Genomic DNA, 18,261 nt, shown 5'->3' with positions numbered 1-18,261 from the left:
ATGGAAAAAAAGATTTTTTTCCAAGCAAATGAACCCAAGAGGCAAGCAGAAATAGCCATTCTAATATCTAGTGAAATAGAATTTCAAACAAAATTAATCATAATAGACGGAGAAGGACACTTCATACTCATCAAAGAAAAAATCCACCACAATGATGTATCAGTGCTAAATATCTATGTCCCAAATGCAAGGACATACACATTCATAAAAGAAACATGACTAAAGCTTAAATCACACCTCAAACCACATACATTAATAGTAGGAGACTTCAACATCTCATTCTCACCCATGAACAGGTCAGGCAGACAGACACTAAACATAAGTATACTGAAACTAATAGCTATTATGAATCAAATGTACCTAACAAATATCTACAGAAGATATCTCCCAAACACAAAATAATATGCCTTCTTATCAGCACCTCACGGAACCTTCTCTAAAATTGACCATATACTTGGACACAAAACAAGAAAGTTGAAATAATCCCCTGTATTTTATCAGATCACTGGATTAAAGCATGGACTTCAACAACAGAAACAACAGAAAGCCTATAAACTCATGGAAACTGAACAACTCTCTAGTCAATAAGCACTGGGTCAGAGATGAAATAAAGAAATTAAAGACTTTCTAGAATGTAATGAAAATGAAGGTACATCATATCCAAAATTATGGACACAATGAAAGCAGTACTAAGAGGAAAATTCACAGCACTAAAAGTGCCTTCATAAAAAATTGGAGAGATCACATACTAACAATTTAAGAGAAACGTGAAAGCTCTAGAACAAAAAGAAGCAATCATATCCAAGAGAAGTAGATGGAAGAAAATAATCAAGCTCAGGGCTGAAATCAATAAATTAGAGACAAAGCGAACAATACTAAGAGAAAAAAACAACCAAACAAACAAAAGAGCTGGTTCTGTGAGAAAATCCAGTACACCCTTAGCTAAACTAACTAAAAGGTAGAGAGACAGCATCTAAACAAACAAAATCAGAAATAAAGAGTGGGATATAACAACAGACACTGAAAAAAAATCTAAATGTTAGGTCTTACTTACAATGAAATATACTCTACAAAATTGGAAAATCTAAATGAAATGGAGGATTTCTTGATAGACGCCACTTACCAAAATTAAATCAAGATCCAGTAAATGATTTAAATAGTCCTATAACCCCTAAGGAAATAGAAGTAATCTTTAAAAGTATCCCAACATCTCCCCCGCAAAAAAAGACAGATGATTTTAGCACAGAATTCTACCAGACCTTCAATGAAGAGCCAACACCAATACTCCTCAAACTATTCCACAAAATAGAAACAGAAGGAACATTGCCAAACTCATTCTATGAGGCCACAGTTATCCTGATACCTAAGCCACACAAAGACTCAAGAAAGAGAATTTCAGATCAATCTTCTTTATGAACACTGATGCAAAAATACTAAAAAAAAAAAAAAAGCTTGTAAAGCAAGAACACATCAAAAACATCATCTACCGTGATCAAGTAGGCATTATCCCAGAGATGCAGAGATGGTTCAACATAAGAAAACCCATCAATGCAATCTACCATATAAACAAACTGAAAAAACAAAAACAAAACAAAACAAAAAACCCATCTCATTAGATGCTGAAAAAGCCTTTGACAAAAATCTATAACTCCTTCATTATAAAAGTCTTGGGGAGATCAGGGATACAAGGCACTTACCCAAACACAACAAAGGCAGTATACAACAAGCTGATAGCCAACATCAACTTAAATGAAGAGAAATTAAAGCAATTCCACTAAAATCAGGGAAAAGATAAGGCTGTCCACCCTCTCCATACCTGTTCAATATAGTACTTGAAGTACTAACTAGATCAATAAAACATCTGAAGGAGAGAGGTCAAGGGAATACGAATTGAAAAGGAAAAGGTCAAAGTATCACTCTTTGCAGATAATATGATCGTTTACATAAAGTGACCCCAAAAATTCTACCAGGGAATCCTACAACTGATAAACACCTTCAGCAAAGTGGCTGGATACAAAATTAATGCAAAAAAATCAGTAGCCCTCCTATATACTAATGATAAATGGTCTGAGAAAGAAATTAGGGAGATAATTCCCTTCACAATAGTCACAAATAATATAAAATACCTTGATGTAACTCTAACCAAGCAAGTGAAAGACATGTATGACAAGAACTTTTCTAAAGAAAGAAATTAAAGAAAATATCAGAAGATGAAAGATTGCCTATGCTCATGGATCAGTAGGATTAACATAGTAAAAGTGGCCATCTTATCAAAAACAATCTACAGATTCAATACAATTCCCATAAAAATTCCAACACAATTCTTACAGGCCCTGAAAGAACAACACTCAACTTCATAAGGAAAAACAAACAAACAAAAACCCAGGATAGTTGAAACAATTTCGAACAATAAAAGAACTACTGGAGTTATCACCATCCCTCGTTTCAAGCTGTACTCCAAAGCAATAGTAATAAAAACCACATGGTATTGGCATAAAAACAGACAAATTGACCACTGGAATGAACTGAAGATCTATGTATGAACACTTGATTTTTGACAAAAAAAAAAAAAAAAAAAAAAGCCAAAATTATACAGTGGAAAAAAAGAAAGCATCTTCAATAAATGGTGCTGGTCTAACTGGATGTCTGCATGTAGAAGAATGCAAATAGATCCACATCCATCACCCTACACAATACTCAAGTCCAAGGGGATGAAAGACCTCAACATAAAACCAGATACACCAAATCTGACGGAAGTGTTCTTATAAAGAAAGAAAATCCCAACTGTGTGAATTTTATCAAAGAAGACTCAGAAGCCAGATGCCGGGTGAAATTCTACTAGGTCAGAGAAGCAAAGTAAGTGCCCAGCTGACCTTCCTATATGCTCACATCCCAGAGGAAAAAACCTTTCTTACTCAGCTCACCCAGATGGAAAAAGCCAAAGCCAAAAGCCAAAAGCTAAAAGCCAAAAGCTCCTCCTTCTCCTCCTCCTCCTCCTTCTCCACGCTGTTTGAAGTGCCCTTCAAGTCATGTCTCTCCTTCTGCTTAATCCCACTCAGCTAGTTGCTTGCTCCACCTCTTGACCTAGGGTTAACTTTATTTAGCTCTTGGATTAATGATGTGCACCATGGCTGAGCCAAAGCCACAAGTACTTGTTTACTGTAAACAGAAAGTTTTTATGTTAAAGATGTGTGTTAGGGCTGAGTGACACCTAACAAAAAACAGGTTGGGTTTTTTTGTGGATCTTTTGTTTGTTTGTTTGTTTAGAATTATTTATTATTTATTTGTACAGCATTCTACCTGCATGTATGCCTGCACACCAGAAGAGGGCACCAGATCTCATTACAGATGGTTGTGAGCCACCATGTTGTTGCTGGGAACTGAACTTTGGAAAACAGCCAGTTCTTAACCTCTGAGACCTCTCTCCAGCCCCAAGAAACACGTTTTTATTGTTCACAATCTGGAGATTCACATAGGATCAAATATCCAGCAACACAGGAGAGAAAGTAGGGAATAGCTTTGAACTCATTGGTACAGGAGACAACTTCCTTAACAGAACACCAACAGCTCAGGAACTAAGATCAACAACTAATAAATGAGACCTCATGAAACTGAAAAGCTTCTGTAAGGTGAAGGACTCTGTCAAAAAGACAAAATGACAGCCTATATAATAGGAAAATATCTTTCCCAGCCCTACATCTGACAGAGGGCTGATACCCAAAATATATAAATAACTGAAGAAACTAAACACCAACAAAGAAAATAACCCAATAATTTTTTACTGGGGTACAGATCTAAACAGAGAATTCTTAACAGAGGATTCTCTAATGGCTGAGAAACAATAAGAGAAATGTTCAATATCCTCAGTCATCAGGGAAATGCAAATCAAAACAACTATGAGATTCCATCTTACACCCATCAGAATGGCCAAAAGCTCAGGGGACAGCAAGCTCATGCTGGAGAGGATGTGGAGCTAGTGGAACCCTCCTCCATTGCTGGTGGGAGTGCAAAGTTGTACAACCACTTCGGATATCAATTTGGTGGTTTCTCAGAAAATTGGGAATAGTTCTACCTCAAGACCCAGCTATTCCACTCCTGGATATATAACAAAAAGATGTTTCACCATACCACAAGGACACTTGCTTAACTATGTTCACAGCAGCTTTAATCGTAATAGCCGGAATCTGGAAACCACCTAGGTGTCCCTCAATTGAATGATGAAAAAAGAAAATGTGGTACTTTTACACAATGGAATACTACTCAGCTATTAAAAACAGTGACAGCATGAAATTTGCAGGAAAATGGATGGAAGTAGAAAAGACCACCCTGAGTGAGATAACGCAGACCCAGAAAGACAAACATGGTATGTACTCACTTATTAGTGGATGATGTCCATAAAGTACAGGATAACCATGCTACCGTCCATTGACCCAAAGAAGCGAAGTAACAAGGTGGATCCAAGGGGGAACTCTTGAGTCTCTCTGGTAAGAAGAAGTATGATAGACATTGGGGAGAGGGGGTGGAGTGGAGGGAGAGAGTACAGGGAGAGAGACCCGGGTTCAGTGGATTATCTCAGCGATGAGCTCCAAACCAAGGATAATGGAAACTCCTGGACTCTATGAGAGTTAAGCTAGCTAAAACTCCTAGCAATGGGGGATGTGGTGCCTGAGCAGGCCATCTCCTGTAACCAGAAAAAAACTTCCAATAGAGGGCCTGGAACACCAAACCAGCCATTATACCTTAGACCCACAATTTCTCCTGCCAACAAAAAGTACAGAGGTAAAGATTGAGCAGAAATTGAGGGAACAGCCAACCAATGACTAGCCCAGCTTGGGACCTATACTATGAGAGAGAGCCCACTTGATACTATCTATGATATTCTGCTATTCTTCCAGACAGGCATCTAGAAGAAATGTCATCTGAATGGCTTCACCTAGCAAATGATGGGAACAGATGTAGAAACTCACAGCCAAACATTAGACGGAGCTTGAGAAATTCTGTGGAAGAGGGAGGAAGGATTGAAGGAGCCAGAGAAATCAAGGATACCACAAGAAAACATACAGAACCAACTCACCTGGGCCCACAGTGGCCCGTGGAGACTGAACCACTAAACAGGGACATACTTGGGTGGGCCTAGGCCCTCTGCACTTATGTAATGGGGGTATAGCTCAGTCTTTATGTGCAACTTCTAACAGCAGGAGCAAGAGCTTCCTCTGCCTGCTTTGGGATCCTTTCCCCTAACCGGGCTGGCTTGCCTCGCTGTAATGGGAGAAGATGCTCCTAGACCTATTACAACTTGATATGCTAAGGTGGGTTAATAGCCTTTTCTAAGGAGAAAGGGAGGATGGAAGGATAGTGGGGAGGTGAGATGAGAGGGAGGGACTGGGAGAAGAAGAGGGAGGGAAAACTGTGATTGTGATGTAAAATTAATTTATTAATTAAAAAATGTAAAAAACTCACGTACCACTCAGCTAATCTATGTTTTTTTAATAGTGAATTTGTATTGGTTATTTTTTGTTGCTATAATAAAATATGGTGACCAGAAGCAATTTAAGGAAGGTTTAAGTCAAAGCTCTAAGTCTATAATGACAGAGATAGCATACAGGAAGAGCATGAAAATGGCTGATTATATTTTAACTTCCTGTGTATACAGGAAGCATGGAGAGGAAACTGGAAATGGGTCCAGGATATAAATTCTTGAATCCCGACCTCAGTGACGTACTTCCTTCATATTCTTCCCAAACAGGGCTACCAATAGGGTACCAAGTGTTCAGATACATGAATCCATGGGGAACATTTCTCATCCAGACTTTATCAAACAAATTTTGATAAAGAATGGAAAATAACATTATATAACAACAACTAAAGATTCTGAGCTAAGGAATCTGGAGAAACTTTATTAAAATGTGTTCAGGTGCTGCTCAGCATACCTGCCTGAAAGACAAAGATGCTCCTTTCCTCCAGGCAATAAGACTCTTGCATAAGGGTATTAGGATATATCATAAGGTGACAGTGAAGAGAAATGTCAGATTGACCTTCCTATACCAAATTTTCTCAAAATTGTTTTCACCTTAAACGTTCTATGTTTGATGACATACTCTGTTGATGATAGCATGTCTTGAAGTCCATTAAGCTGTGAAACACCCTACCACAAAGACCCAGCTAAGACTCTGAACTATGAAAAACAATCAAAAAATGCACAGATCAATAGATAAAATACCTAATAATGAGTGCTAACTAGGGCAGAAGACCTGTGATTCTGAACAGTCAGCTAAATATTCTTCCCCAAACAGCTGATTTGTCACTTGAATTGATGCCATTAATTGTATGCCATGAAATAACAGCTTTCTTCTTACAGTGACCTCTGCATTCCGTGTATCAGTATTTCTCTAGTAATTATTTCTCTAGTCTTTCCCTTCTGCCTTCACATGCCTAGTCTTAAGCTCTACTATTAGAATATCCTTCTTTAAAATTGTATCTGCCATGTCATGTGTCATGAATGTGTTCCGTTGGAAACATGGATGAGCACACATGTATTGTTTTCCTCAATGTCAGAATGTGTTTCATAATGAATTCACAAGCTAAGTCACTAAATGGCTGCAATTCTCCAAGAAATTTTAGGTTCTCTTACTAGGTAGCCATTGGCAAACACAGTTTTCAATTTTATTCCAGTCTTAACTACCAATACTAACTCAGATAATATAGTGCATAGCACACAGTACTTAGTAATTAATATCTATAATATCTCTGTCTGTCTGTCATAAAATGGCTACCAAAAAGGTAAGGAGGCCATAAGAGAATTCAAGGAGCTCAAAGAGGCCTTTTGAAGGCAGAAGCAGGAGGCTGAGAGATGCAAAGAGGGTCTCAGCAGTAAGTGAAGGATTTAGATAAGTAACTCTGCAGGAGACTACCACAGAGCCAAGCCTCAGGGTCACAGGTTTGAACCTAGCCTCAGTGTTGAGTCAAATTGCTTGCCAAGATGAAGTACAGGACCATGAAGTTCATAGGGAAAAGTGTGAAACACTCCCAGACAGATAAACAAGCTATGAACAGATTACCATTTGAGCAGACCCAAAATAGTGGGGGCTAATGTGAGTTGAAGCTCACTGCAGACTTGTGAGTTACTTACGTACTGAAGAGCCTGGAGCGTAAGATAAACTGCCGCCATCTCAGTGTTGGCTAGCTTCCTTTTTAGAAGAGCTGCTCCCTTCCCCAGTCTAGTGTTTTCAATAAATTCTCATGCCTAGTTTTCCTAGTGTGTTTTTCCTAGCCGGATTTCCCAGTCTACTCGGCTTGGGAAAATGGCTATGACCTCAGAAACTGCTGTTGAGGATGCAGGGACCTTTAAAGGAGCACTCATTCACTGTTGGGCTTTACAAACTGATGCAGACCACATGGAAACCAGTGTGAAGAATGCTCGAAGAGCTAAGTGTAGATCTACCATCTGACCCCTCCTCACCACATGCCCAAAGAACTCTCCCTCCAGAGATCCCTGCTCAGCCACATGTGCTACCACTTTACTAGAAAATGGAAACAACCATCTGTCCTTCTACTAATGAACAGATAATGAATATGTGGTACATACACACAACGGAATACGATTTAGCTGCGTAAAGACAAGTGAAATTCAAAGGTAAACAGACGGAGCTGGAAAGTACCATAATGAGTAAGAAAGCCAGGGAGAAAAACACTACATCTTTTCTCTTACTTGTGTAACCTAGCTCCAATCCTTTATATGTAGCTATGTAAGCTGAAGGAGGGGCAGAAGCCAGCAAAGTAAAAAGAGACTATGGGGAAGGTGGATGGAAACGGGGTGGATAGTACTGTGAATGAGGAAAAGAGGAGATGGGAGAGGGCTTTAACTCTAGAGGAAGGAGAGAAGCGATACATTGAGAGCAGAAGGAAAAATAAATAAATAAATAAATAAATAAATAAATAACACTAGAAATACTTGAAAACTCCAAAAGGAAACAGTATTCTATATTACTTAAAAAACAACCACACATAAAAGTGTGTGTGTGTGTATATATATATATATATATATATATATGTATATATGTACATATATATATATGTACACAGGGGTATACATATATATATATGTGGGATATGTACACACGCATGTATGAGTGTGTATGTGTGTGCAGGCGTGTGTGTGTGCATGTGTGTGTGTGTGTGTGTGTGTGTGTGTGTGTGTGTGTGTGTGTGTATCCCCTTAACTAGAAGATCCCATTGCCAAATACCACACCTTTAGGACACAGGACATGGAAGAATGGATCTGGAACTAACCTGGAGGCCAGCTTCTTGAAGACTAGCTCTTAGAGTATCAAAAGGTGTTACGCAAGCTGCCAAGGTAGACAGCACTCAACAGTCTTATCCAGCCTCCAAACCACAACACTGACAGTTTTATCAACATATCCTTAATGGGGCAATAGGGGCACTTACATTTTTTTGAGTAACTAACAGTTGCCTAACTGGATTTAAGGCCCACTAGGTAGAAGGGGATTTATATCAGGTAATGTAAACCCACCCAAATACCCATCACTGGGTATGTTTTTATTTTAACTTAGCTTCTTGTTGGGCCTACTGTAGTCTGTCATTATGCTGGATGGATGAGGGAGAGGCAGTTGCTCTAAGAAAAAAACAGCTATAAGGGTTCATGTTTGCTTTGTATTATTCCTTATCCGTCAGAAGTTTAGCCTGGGCTACTTCACATCACAAAGGCAGCCTTCCAAGAATAAGTGGAATCATGCAACGTTTTTTGAAGCCTTGACTGATATTGGCATACTATCATTTCTTCATGGTTCTATTATCCAAAATAAACTATAAGACTGGTTCATGGGGTGAGGAAATGACATTTATAGATGGGGGGGGGGCAGCAAACCACTGTATTATAAACAGAAAAAGAGGAAAACCATTGGACATTCAGCCACAAAAAAGTTAAAATGTTCATCTAAGCCACATATAGTGGCACAAATTTATAATCCCCACCCTTGAAAGAGAAATGTCAAAAGTTCAAGGTCATCCTCAACTGCATATCAAGTTTGAGACCAGCTTGTCTCAAAAAACAACAAAAACGTTCATCTGAAAAGAAAATCAGAACTATGTTCCTACTTTGACCACTTTGGTCCCTCTTCTGCCCTGACCCGCACAGCTAACTTGTTTCCCACTATGGTCTGCTCTTGGCCATTATTAGCTCACCAACGCTACGCAAAGATTTCCCCATATCTCTCCTGTTCATGTCTACATTGGAACATGAGTTATTTGGGCAGCCATCAATAACAGCATTCATTATCTCTTCTGTACTTCATGTTTTCCTTTTCTCAAAGGCATCTTTAAATGGGGGGGGGGGCTGGATTGTATAACAGTGGAGGAGACTGGCTTATTGCAAGCGAGCAAGCTGACAGCTTATGTGGTTCTTCTGTGCTCTTGATTGTGGATGTATCGCTATACATGCTTCTCAGACTCCTGTTGCTATGAGTTCCCCCATATACTAGACTATGGTCTGGAATTTTTAAGACAAATAAACCCTTTCCTCCCCCATGGTGGCTTTTGTGAGAGTACTTTTAAAAAAAATTACAAAACAGAAATGAACCTAGCATAGAAAATGATTTCTACAAAGTGGGGTCACCTCTGATACACATGACCATGTTGCTTTTTGGAAGAAAGGTGACAGACATTGGAACTTTGGGCTGGAAAGAGCATTGAGCACTGTGCACAAAGCTTCATGGGCTGTTCTTATGGGATCACTGAAGAAAAGAACACTGAGAATAATGCACACAAGTAGAGACCAGATTCAGATGAGAAGACATTGCTGGGAACCACATACAGGCTACTGGGGGACATTTTGGCTAAGAATCTGTGTGTGCTGAGCAACATGGGGCCGAAGAATCAGCCATAATTGGCAGAAGAACATTTTTGAGGTGAAATCTCCATACGCTGTTTTGCTTGACAGGGGCAGTGGGTTGCTGATCGGGCTGGGTCTGAAGAATGAGCAGTGATTCTAAGAGGAAAGCACCTCTCAGGGGCAAGCTTAGAGCTTCACTGGGACAACAGGGATTTGTTTCCCAGGGTCAGCACACAGCAGCTGTCGTCTACAACAGCCCACCACCTCTTACGCTGGCAGCAGAACCGGGCAGTTGTTTAGGTGTTATGCACGTGGTATTTAAAGGGCCTGAGAGATGCAGGATTTCAGAGATCATGGAGAGCAGCTGTGGCCAGGCTCATTATGCCAGGATTGGAGTCCTTGCAGGGGACAGGGTTGGTCATTTGTCAAAGAGCAGCCTTAATTGCAATGGAGATCCCAGGCCAGTGCAGATGCCAGGATCACGGCCATTTGCCAAGGAGCACTACCAGTGTAGAATGTGGCTAGCCTGAGAGGAAGAGCTTCCTCTCTTCCAAGGCTGTGGGATGGGGATGTTCAAGCTGAGAATACTGAGAGAAGAATGTTGCAGCTGTTTTAACAAATAATCTACTAAACTAAACTAAACAAACAAATAAACAAAACCACACCAGCCTGCACCCTCAGAGTCTTTCCGGGAACTACCTGTTCTCACCCTTCTCATTCTGAGACATTATTTCTATCTGAGCCATGTCATTGGTATAGAATTTGAACCCTCTTCCATAATCAATGCCTTTGACAAAGTAATGAACTCTTTATTGGGTTTCATTCTAAAATGTGTCAGTGATAATGATTTACCTGCCATGTTCCCATTCAATCCTCTGTTGAATTCTAAAACCAGTTCAGAGATGAGCATGCAACCCCTGATATTCTAGTAAAGCTGTCTCTGTGCATTTATTATTAGAACTCATCAGACAAAGAGCAACTTTTCTCCTTCTATGTTCTTAGATACAGAGCCTTGCCATTGACCGTGGGCTCAACCACATAAAGAAATTGCCTAGGGCAGTGCTTCTCAACCTGTGGGTCATGACCACCTTGGAGTTAAAAAACTCTCACAGGGATCTCCTAAGACCATCAAAAATGCAGATTACAATTCATAACAGTTGCAAAAATACAGTTATGGAGTAACAACAAAAACAATTTTATGGTTGGGGCTCACCACAAGAAGAAAAACTATGTTACAGGTTGCAGCATTAGGAAGGTTGAGAACCACTGGTCTAGGCATGAGGAAATAAAGTCAACACCCAGAAAGAAGAGGTTAAAAAAAAGACGAGCTAATACCAGGTCTCTGTTTCAACTTCCTCCCTACAGCTCAGTTTCATAGATAATAAATCTGTTTTGTTTTATGCCAGCTCTAATTGAGCTTATAAGCAGAGAGCTCTAGCATATGTCTGAGGAATATCCTTCAGCATCTAGCACAGTGCTAAATCCACAATGAGTCACCTAGTAAATGCATGTTAAATTCGAATAGAATGTAAAACAAAGCAGTACTAAACAACCTCAAAGAATGACAAAAATGTTTACATACAGACATTACCAATGTTGACAAAGTATAGAGCAACTGAGATGCTCTTGCAGTGTGGATGACAATAAAAAGTGATGTTGTCATTTTGGAAACATCTTTTACTATGTCTAAAAAAAACTTAATATTCATTCATACACTAGGACCCAGAAGTACATGGGCACATAGACAATATATTTCAACCAAGAGACAGGAGAAAGAAAAATATTCAGAGTAGCCTCAAACTATACAGAACACAATTTTCCACCAAAAAGGGAAGCAATCAATAGATGGATGATAGATTAAATACATGATAGATGATAGATAGATAGATAGATAGATAGATAGATAGATAGATAGATAGAAAGACACAAAGACACATACATCGATAGACAGAATATTAATGCAATAGAGTTGGCTCTGTAGATCCACATATTCAGCCACCATGTTTCAAAAATGTTTGCAAAACTATAGCACTGTTACTGAACTGGACAGTTATTTCTTTCTTGTTATTTTCCCTAAGCAATAAAGTATATCTATTTATATTTTGTTGGGTATTATAGGTAGTCTGGAGATAACCTAAAGAATATGGGAATACAAGAATAGGTTACATGCAGATACTAAGCCTATTTATATAAAGAACTTGAGTTCCTATTTATATAAAGAACCTGTGCTCCTCGGTATCACTGGGAAAGCCTGGAACTAGCCCCCTATGGATAACAAACAGTAAAACCATCAGAAAGATTGAACAACACTGGTGTAGCAATCATGGATGAAGCTCAGAATAATAATGCTGAGCAAAAGAATCCAAACACAAAGAGACTACTCTTTATGACCCTATTTACAAAGTGAAAAAAAAAAGGAGAAAATACTTTTCACTGCTGGAAAAGGGGATATTTGCATCATGGCGGGAGTGCCCTTAGCAGAACTTAGCTTAGCAGGAAGCTCTGGTGCTATTGCTGTAAATTGGAAAAAAAAAAAAAAAGTGTTGGGCTATATAACGCTTACTATTAGCCCTAAGATTATTGCAGAGATATTATTTAACCTGCTATCACAAATAATAAATCACAGACACCTGTTAGATTTTATAATTGCCTTATATAGGTTTCCCCTAGGCTGGCTCACTAACTCCACCATCCATCTCCTAGCCCCCATCAAATACCATCCACCTAAATCCTCATCTGGTCTACCTTCCATTCATAATCCCATGCTTGTATTTTTCATCTGGACCTTTTCATGCCAGTATTGGAGTAATCTTCCTCTCTGTCTTTGTGAGTTTTTTTTTTTTTTTTCTCCCCATGAACTCAGTGTGGCATCCTCCTTCTTCCTCTCTTTCCAGGCTTCTTGTTTCCCTTAATTCTCCTGTCCTGGAAGCCCTGGAGTCTTAGCCACGTCTACCCCATTCTGCCCTGCCCAGGTATAGGCCCTTTAATCAACCAAGCAGGTATGTCTTAGGCAGGTTTACAAAACAAGGATACTTATAACCAGATCTTGAGGGCCAGTTAACATGCATCAGACCAACTGTCAACAAGGAGCTTCTTTATGGACCCACAGATGTATAAATTTACATTTATCAAGCTTCAACAGAGTGTGTATTTAAAGAAATGGAAGAAGAAGTGAATTTGTGATCCTTTGGATAACCACACATTGGCCAGATTCCTGGTCTTGCTTTGTGTGGTGCCTGATATGTCCTTTCTGAGTAGCAATGGCAGAGGAGGTGAGAACTGTAAGAAGAGCAGCTACCACATAAAGAGCAAAACCGTGAGGGGAAACAAGTCTGTGACAGAAGAAAGTGTGTTTCCTGACTTCCTCCATCTGTCATGCCAGATGCAGCATCCATCAATGCTCATTTGCTATGTTCAGTGGAGGACATTTCTTTCCTCCTGGAGAATAAATTGTCTTCATTAGATAGATCTTAAGACAGCAGTTGCTTCAGTCTTAATGCTTGTGAGTTGGGTCATTTGTCTGATAGATTCAACGGAAGCAGAGCTGGACCCTTGGCCCTTTAAAGCCCAGAACAGCCACCTGCAAATTTAGATTACAACAGTTCCAGCAAAGCCCACCATTTCTACTCTTGTTCTTCTCTCCCAGTTTTCTGCATTTGCACCTCATTTAGATCTTAACCCTTACTTCTTGCTGCTTCTGATTATAGTATAAACAGCTGCTAAGTGAGGTGGTCTCCTTAGCCCACTTGCTTTAGCTCCAGTTAGCCTAATTGTTAACTTGTAACCCTTTATCTGTTTGATCCTCAACCACATCTTCCCAGAAAAGGCTGATCTCTTGTGGTGGTTTGAATAAGATTGGCCACCATAGAGTGATGTATTATAATGTTTAGTTATCAGGAAGTGACACCACTTGAGTAAAATTAGAAGGTGTGGCCTTCTTGTAGTAGGTGTGGCCTTGTTAGAGGAAGTGTATCACTGGGGTGGGCTTTGAGGTTTCAATAGCCCAAGCCATGTCCATTCACTCTCTCTTTTAGCTACCTGCTAATACAGATATAGAACTTTCAGCTCCTTCTCCTGCACCATGTCTGCCTATGTGCCACCATGCTTCCCATCATGCTGATAATGGACTAAACTATGAAACTGGATGCCAGCCCCAATTAAATTCTTCTCGTTATAAGAGTTGCCATGGTCATGGTGCTCTTCACAGAAATGGAACATTAACTAAGACATCTTACATGTCCATTGAGTTTTTGGAGAGCCAGTGTTAAAAAGAATTCATAACCATATTATTATAAATCAGTGCTTTCTAACAATAACTGGCTTTCTTGGTTGCTTAGTAATTCTCTTTGCATGCCAGACTCTGTTCTACCTCCAATTCCCCACAAGAATAACTCCAGATTTCTGTTCCTTCATCTTAGCACCTCCCCATACTTCCTAGTTCTATGATTGAACCCAGCTGGCGAGATGCTCCTCCATGGATGTGTTTCATGGAAGTGTTTCGTGTGCAGTCCCGGCAGGGCTCAGACTCAGAAAATCCCCCTTCAAAGAGTCCATGAGTAGAAGAGCCCCATGTTTAGATTAATGCTGCCTTAAAATTTTTAATAACTGTAATGACGGGCTCCGTTTTTACACTGTGCAGCGTGCGTGCATCACACAGCTGGGACTGCTTCCTACCATTGGAATGTGACATTCATGCTCCAGAGACGAGGCCTTTCATGTTCTCAAGGTAAACTGCTCTTCCAATCTTTTAGAAACCATTAGTCTGTTTCCTAGAATATACGCTTTACCCATTTTGGTACAGCATGTTCACAAAGTTAAACATTAACACTATCTGATTCCACAAAGCAAAAACAGAAGCCTGAACCATCAGCTGTCACTCCATTCTTCTCTCCCACCAATGCCTGACTATTACCAATCTATATCCTCATCCTATGGATTTGCCCATGCTGTAAGATTTTGTATGAATTTTAATTGTTTTCTTACATCTGACTTCTTTTACTTCTTTTGAGGCCAATGGTGAAATGCACCTTGTTTTCAAGGCCAAAGTGAGTCCCTTGGGATCACTTTTTCCCGAGTTGAGCTTACTATCCCTTTCACTTCTTCCTTAAACACTCTCAATGTGTTATTGTCTTTAAATCAACTACGATCCTTACAACAAACCTTGCAGTTCTAGAAGCCTTTCTGGTCCTCATTCTCTCCTGATTTCAGGTTTCTCTGCCCTCTCTGCCTTTTCCTCTCCCACTTACTCTCCAGTCTTCACCGGTCCAGCTTCTTCCCCTAAGTGCCTGGTGGACACTTTAATTCATGATGCTTTCAACCTTTCGCACTCCAGGCTCATCTTAGGGATGACCTGCTGGTTGACACTCTCTTACTTATGTCTACTTTTCCATTGGCCTCTGGTCTTCCTTTTACGCCTCTGACCATCCTTCTCATCATTTTTTCAAGAAAGAGTCTTTGTGTTCCCCTTAATCCCTTGAGTACTTCATTACTCTTTAGAAACCCCCTGCTTGGTTGATTTTTATTCTCAGTTGATTTAAACTGGGATCTTCGTCCAAACTGCACTGTCGTGTATCTGTTAGGTTACCAAGTCTCTGCTCCTAGGTGCTAAGATCAGGCTGTGTTCTACTCTAAGTAACTACATATTGTGTAAAACGGTGTTTTTCTAGGCTCTGTTTGGTCAGGAGAGACTCTATTATAAGCACCCTTTATTCCATTTTGAGTATAAGTGCAGAAATAAGATGGTTATGCACCTGTTGTGGGCACATAATACCGCCAGCTGCCCAGTACCACCCATAAGACACAGACTTATCAATAAGTTATTCCTAAAAGAAGAAATAGTACCATCCTTTATATGCAACAAAGTTGAGTGGGATCATATGAGCACATGGAGATATTAAAATCCTATCAGGATTCTCAGGCCTGGGAACTTATAACACATACCAAACTAAGGCAAGAGAAACACCATCATCTGGACCTCATTGGAGGAGAAGACATCTTCTTCCCATCGCCTGTTAGATAATGGACCTGTACTTTAAAATGGACTGCTTTTAGAGGAGGCACCTAGGAGACAGTAAACCACACCATGTGTGGTCGTTCTGCACAGCCAAGAGCTGACAAGCCCCGGCTATGATGGATTATGGCACTCAGACCTAGAAGGGAAAAGCAAGCCCAGCCTCCCTCCTTACACTCTAGGAAAAAGGCAATTTTTGGTTATCGTCCCCCTAGTGCCTTCCTCCATACCAAAAGTCATGTGGATTGAGCCACATGTGGTAAGAAACTTTTCACACTCTTGAAAACATGTGGGATCCATAAACATCCTTTCTAGGAATTTCAAGTCTCTCTGTCTCTGTCTGTCTGTCTATCTGTCTGTCTATCTCTCTCTTTTTCTCTCTCTCTCTCTCACACACCTGCCACACTTACAATGAAGCTCCTCTTTGAGATTTGAAGAGAAGGCCCCCTGTTCCTCCAAAGCTCTGTCATTACTGTCTAAAGTATGATGTTCCACTTTTGCTAACACTCATTCAGTTCGAGGCTGACCACTGCCTTTCATGTCATAAGACTCTTCTGCTAAAAGAGGCACTCTCATGTCAGTTTTTTTCCCACAACCAGTTTTCCCTGTCATTTTAAAGTTATAACTCTAATCTAACAGTGACCCCACCAATCTGCCATTTGACCATTTGGTATATATGTTAAAGGACCAGAAGGCAGAGAACCCTCAATTGTCACAGGGCCTTTAGGTTGATATTATTGAGGGAGACTATTCAGATTGCCATCTGTCTGTCCACCCTTTGTCCACCAGTTTTTCCATCTAGAGTTGGTCCTGCTCTTCATTTTCAAGGCCTCTTGGTGCTGCATCTCACTACTGCAGCTGGACTAGACCTGATCCCAAGGCTTGGTTCAAATCTGTGACTGTGACTGGACTCCGCAGAAGTGTCTATAGCGGACCTCTGTCAGGGCTAGTTATCTGAGCCTTCAATAGTACTTTTTTGCATGCCTGTGAGCTTCCAGCTTCTAAGTCTCAGGTCTGTTTGCATTCTTTGAACTCTATTAAAGCCTCTTTAAGCTTCTGTACCTACACATACACATATATGTAGGCATGTTAACTGTGTGACCTGGAATGTATGATATGAGAGCCAACAATAGTAGTTAAGATTAGAAAAAAAGACCTATATTTGCTTTAGCCAACTTAAAATCAGGACCTTTGGGCAAATTCTTGCCCACTAAACTAATGCACTCTGTGAATTTATTAAACCCTGACATTGAAAGTCACAAATGTGTTCCTCTGTTTCTGACATGGGCTGCTCATGACACCGGACCTGCCTGCCTCCTTTTCTGAGTTTCATATCTATATGAAAATGTCTACTGAAAATATTATTACCTGGAGATCTGCAAGTGGCTTAACACCCTAAAACATGTTATTAATGAAACTTGAGTCTGCGTCTTTAGACAGATTCCACAGCCAGAATAAGATCACGGCATCTCCATACAGTGCTCCAGGACAGAGAGTTAAGAGGCAGTCTGTTAACGGACAGCTTTCAAGACTGATCAAAACCTTCCTCAGTTCAGTCATTTATTCTGGTGTTCTGTCACAGTCATGGAGGGCTGACTAAAAAAACCGCACTTCAGGATTTGTTCTTAAAGGTACGTAGGATATCAAACTACTGTGAGCAAATTGAAATCTGAGGACAGAAAACCCAGGCTTGTATTCTTCTGGCCCTATCGTTTCCTAACAATGGAACAGGCCAACAACTTTTCAACTGGTGCCTTGGTTTCTTCATCTGTAAAATGGGAATTATTTTGAAACTGAATGAGTTAGTAATAGAAAGTACATAGAAACATGCCTGACACAAGGTAAGTATACAATGAAAATTTAACTATTGTGATCATTTTTTGACCAAAAGTTTCCCTCACCTTACTCATCTGGTATGTAGAGTCTTTCTCCTGGTTGGGTCATGCAAAATTGTCTTTTTTGAAGTCAATAAGACTCCTAGAAGTTATCTACACATGACCTTTAGTTTTGGATGTTCCAATATAAGCTGTTGGAGATAGTCTGGTTATCCAGAAGGATCCTGTTTCTCCTCCATCAGAAGGCAAGGGAACTGAATTTCTCAGGAGTCTTACCATAAAGGTGTGTGAGAGCTAAGTTGGTGATTGATATGCAGACTCTACATTAACTTCTGACTGATCCTGAAGTACTTCCAAATCCCTAGGCACTTAGTGATCTTCCAAACAGTGCCTGAGGAAATGATTAGTTATTAAGCTGGCACTTGTCAGTGTCTACTGCCTAACTGGAGGCAGGGCTGTTTCAGTAGTCTATGGTGGGAATGATAGCATACTGACCTGTTAGCTCATAATCACCATAAACACACACACACACACACACACACACACACACACACACACACACACACACA

General features: G+C 40.1%; 1 protein-coding gene across 4 annotated transcripts in view; it reads left to right on the top strand.

Moving 5' to 3' along the window:
- Plcb1 (phospholipase C beta 1) overlaps positions 1-18,261 on the top strand; it is a 758,762-nt gene that overhangs the window by 738,713 nt on the left and 1,788 nt on the right. The window contains exon 32 of one of the 4 annotated variants that reach the window (XM_055605143.1): positions 14,487-14,573. The exons of 2 other annotated variants lie outside the window; for them this stretch is intronic. In XM_055605143.1, coding sequence (XP_055461118.1) covers positions 14,487-14,534 — 48 coding nt within the window. In that variant the 3' untranslated portion in view covers positions 14,535-14,573. Of the gene's footprint in view, positions 1-14,486; positions 14,574-18,261 lie in introns of those variants that run through there. One more of the 4 variants, XM_055605042.1, reaches the window with a different exon arrangement.

Source organism: Psammomys obesus, unplaced genomic scaffold (genome assembly GCF_907164565.1).
Source record: "Psammomys obesus unplaced genomic scaffold, mPsaObe1.curated_primary_1811, whole genome shotgun sequence".
NCBI lineage: Eukaryota > Metazoa > Chordata > Mammalia > Rodentia > Muridae > Psammomys > Psammomys obesus.
Note: the sequence above shows the minus strand (reverse complement) of the source record. Positions and strands in the feature narration are given on the sequence as shown.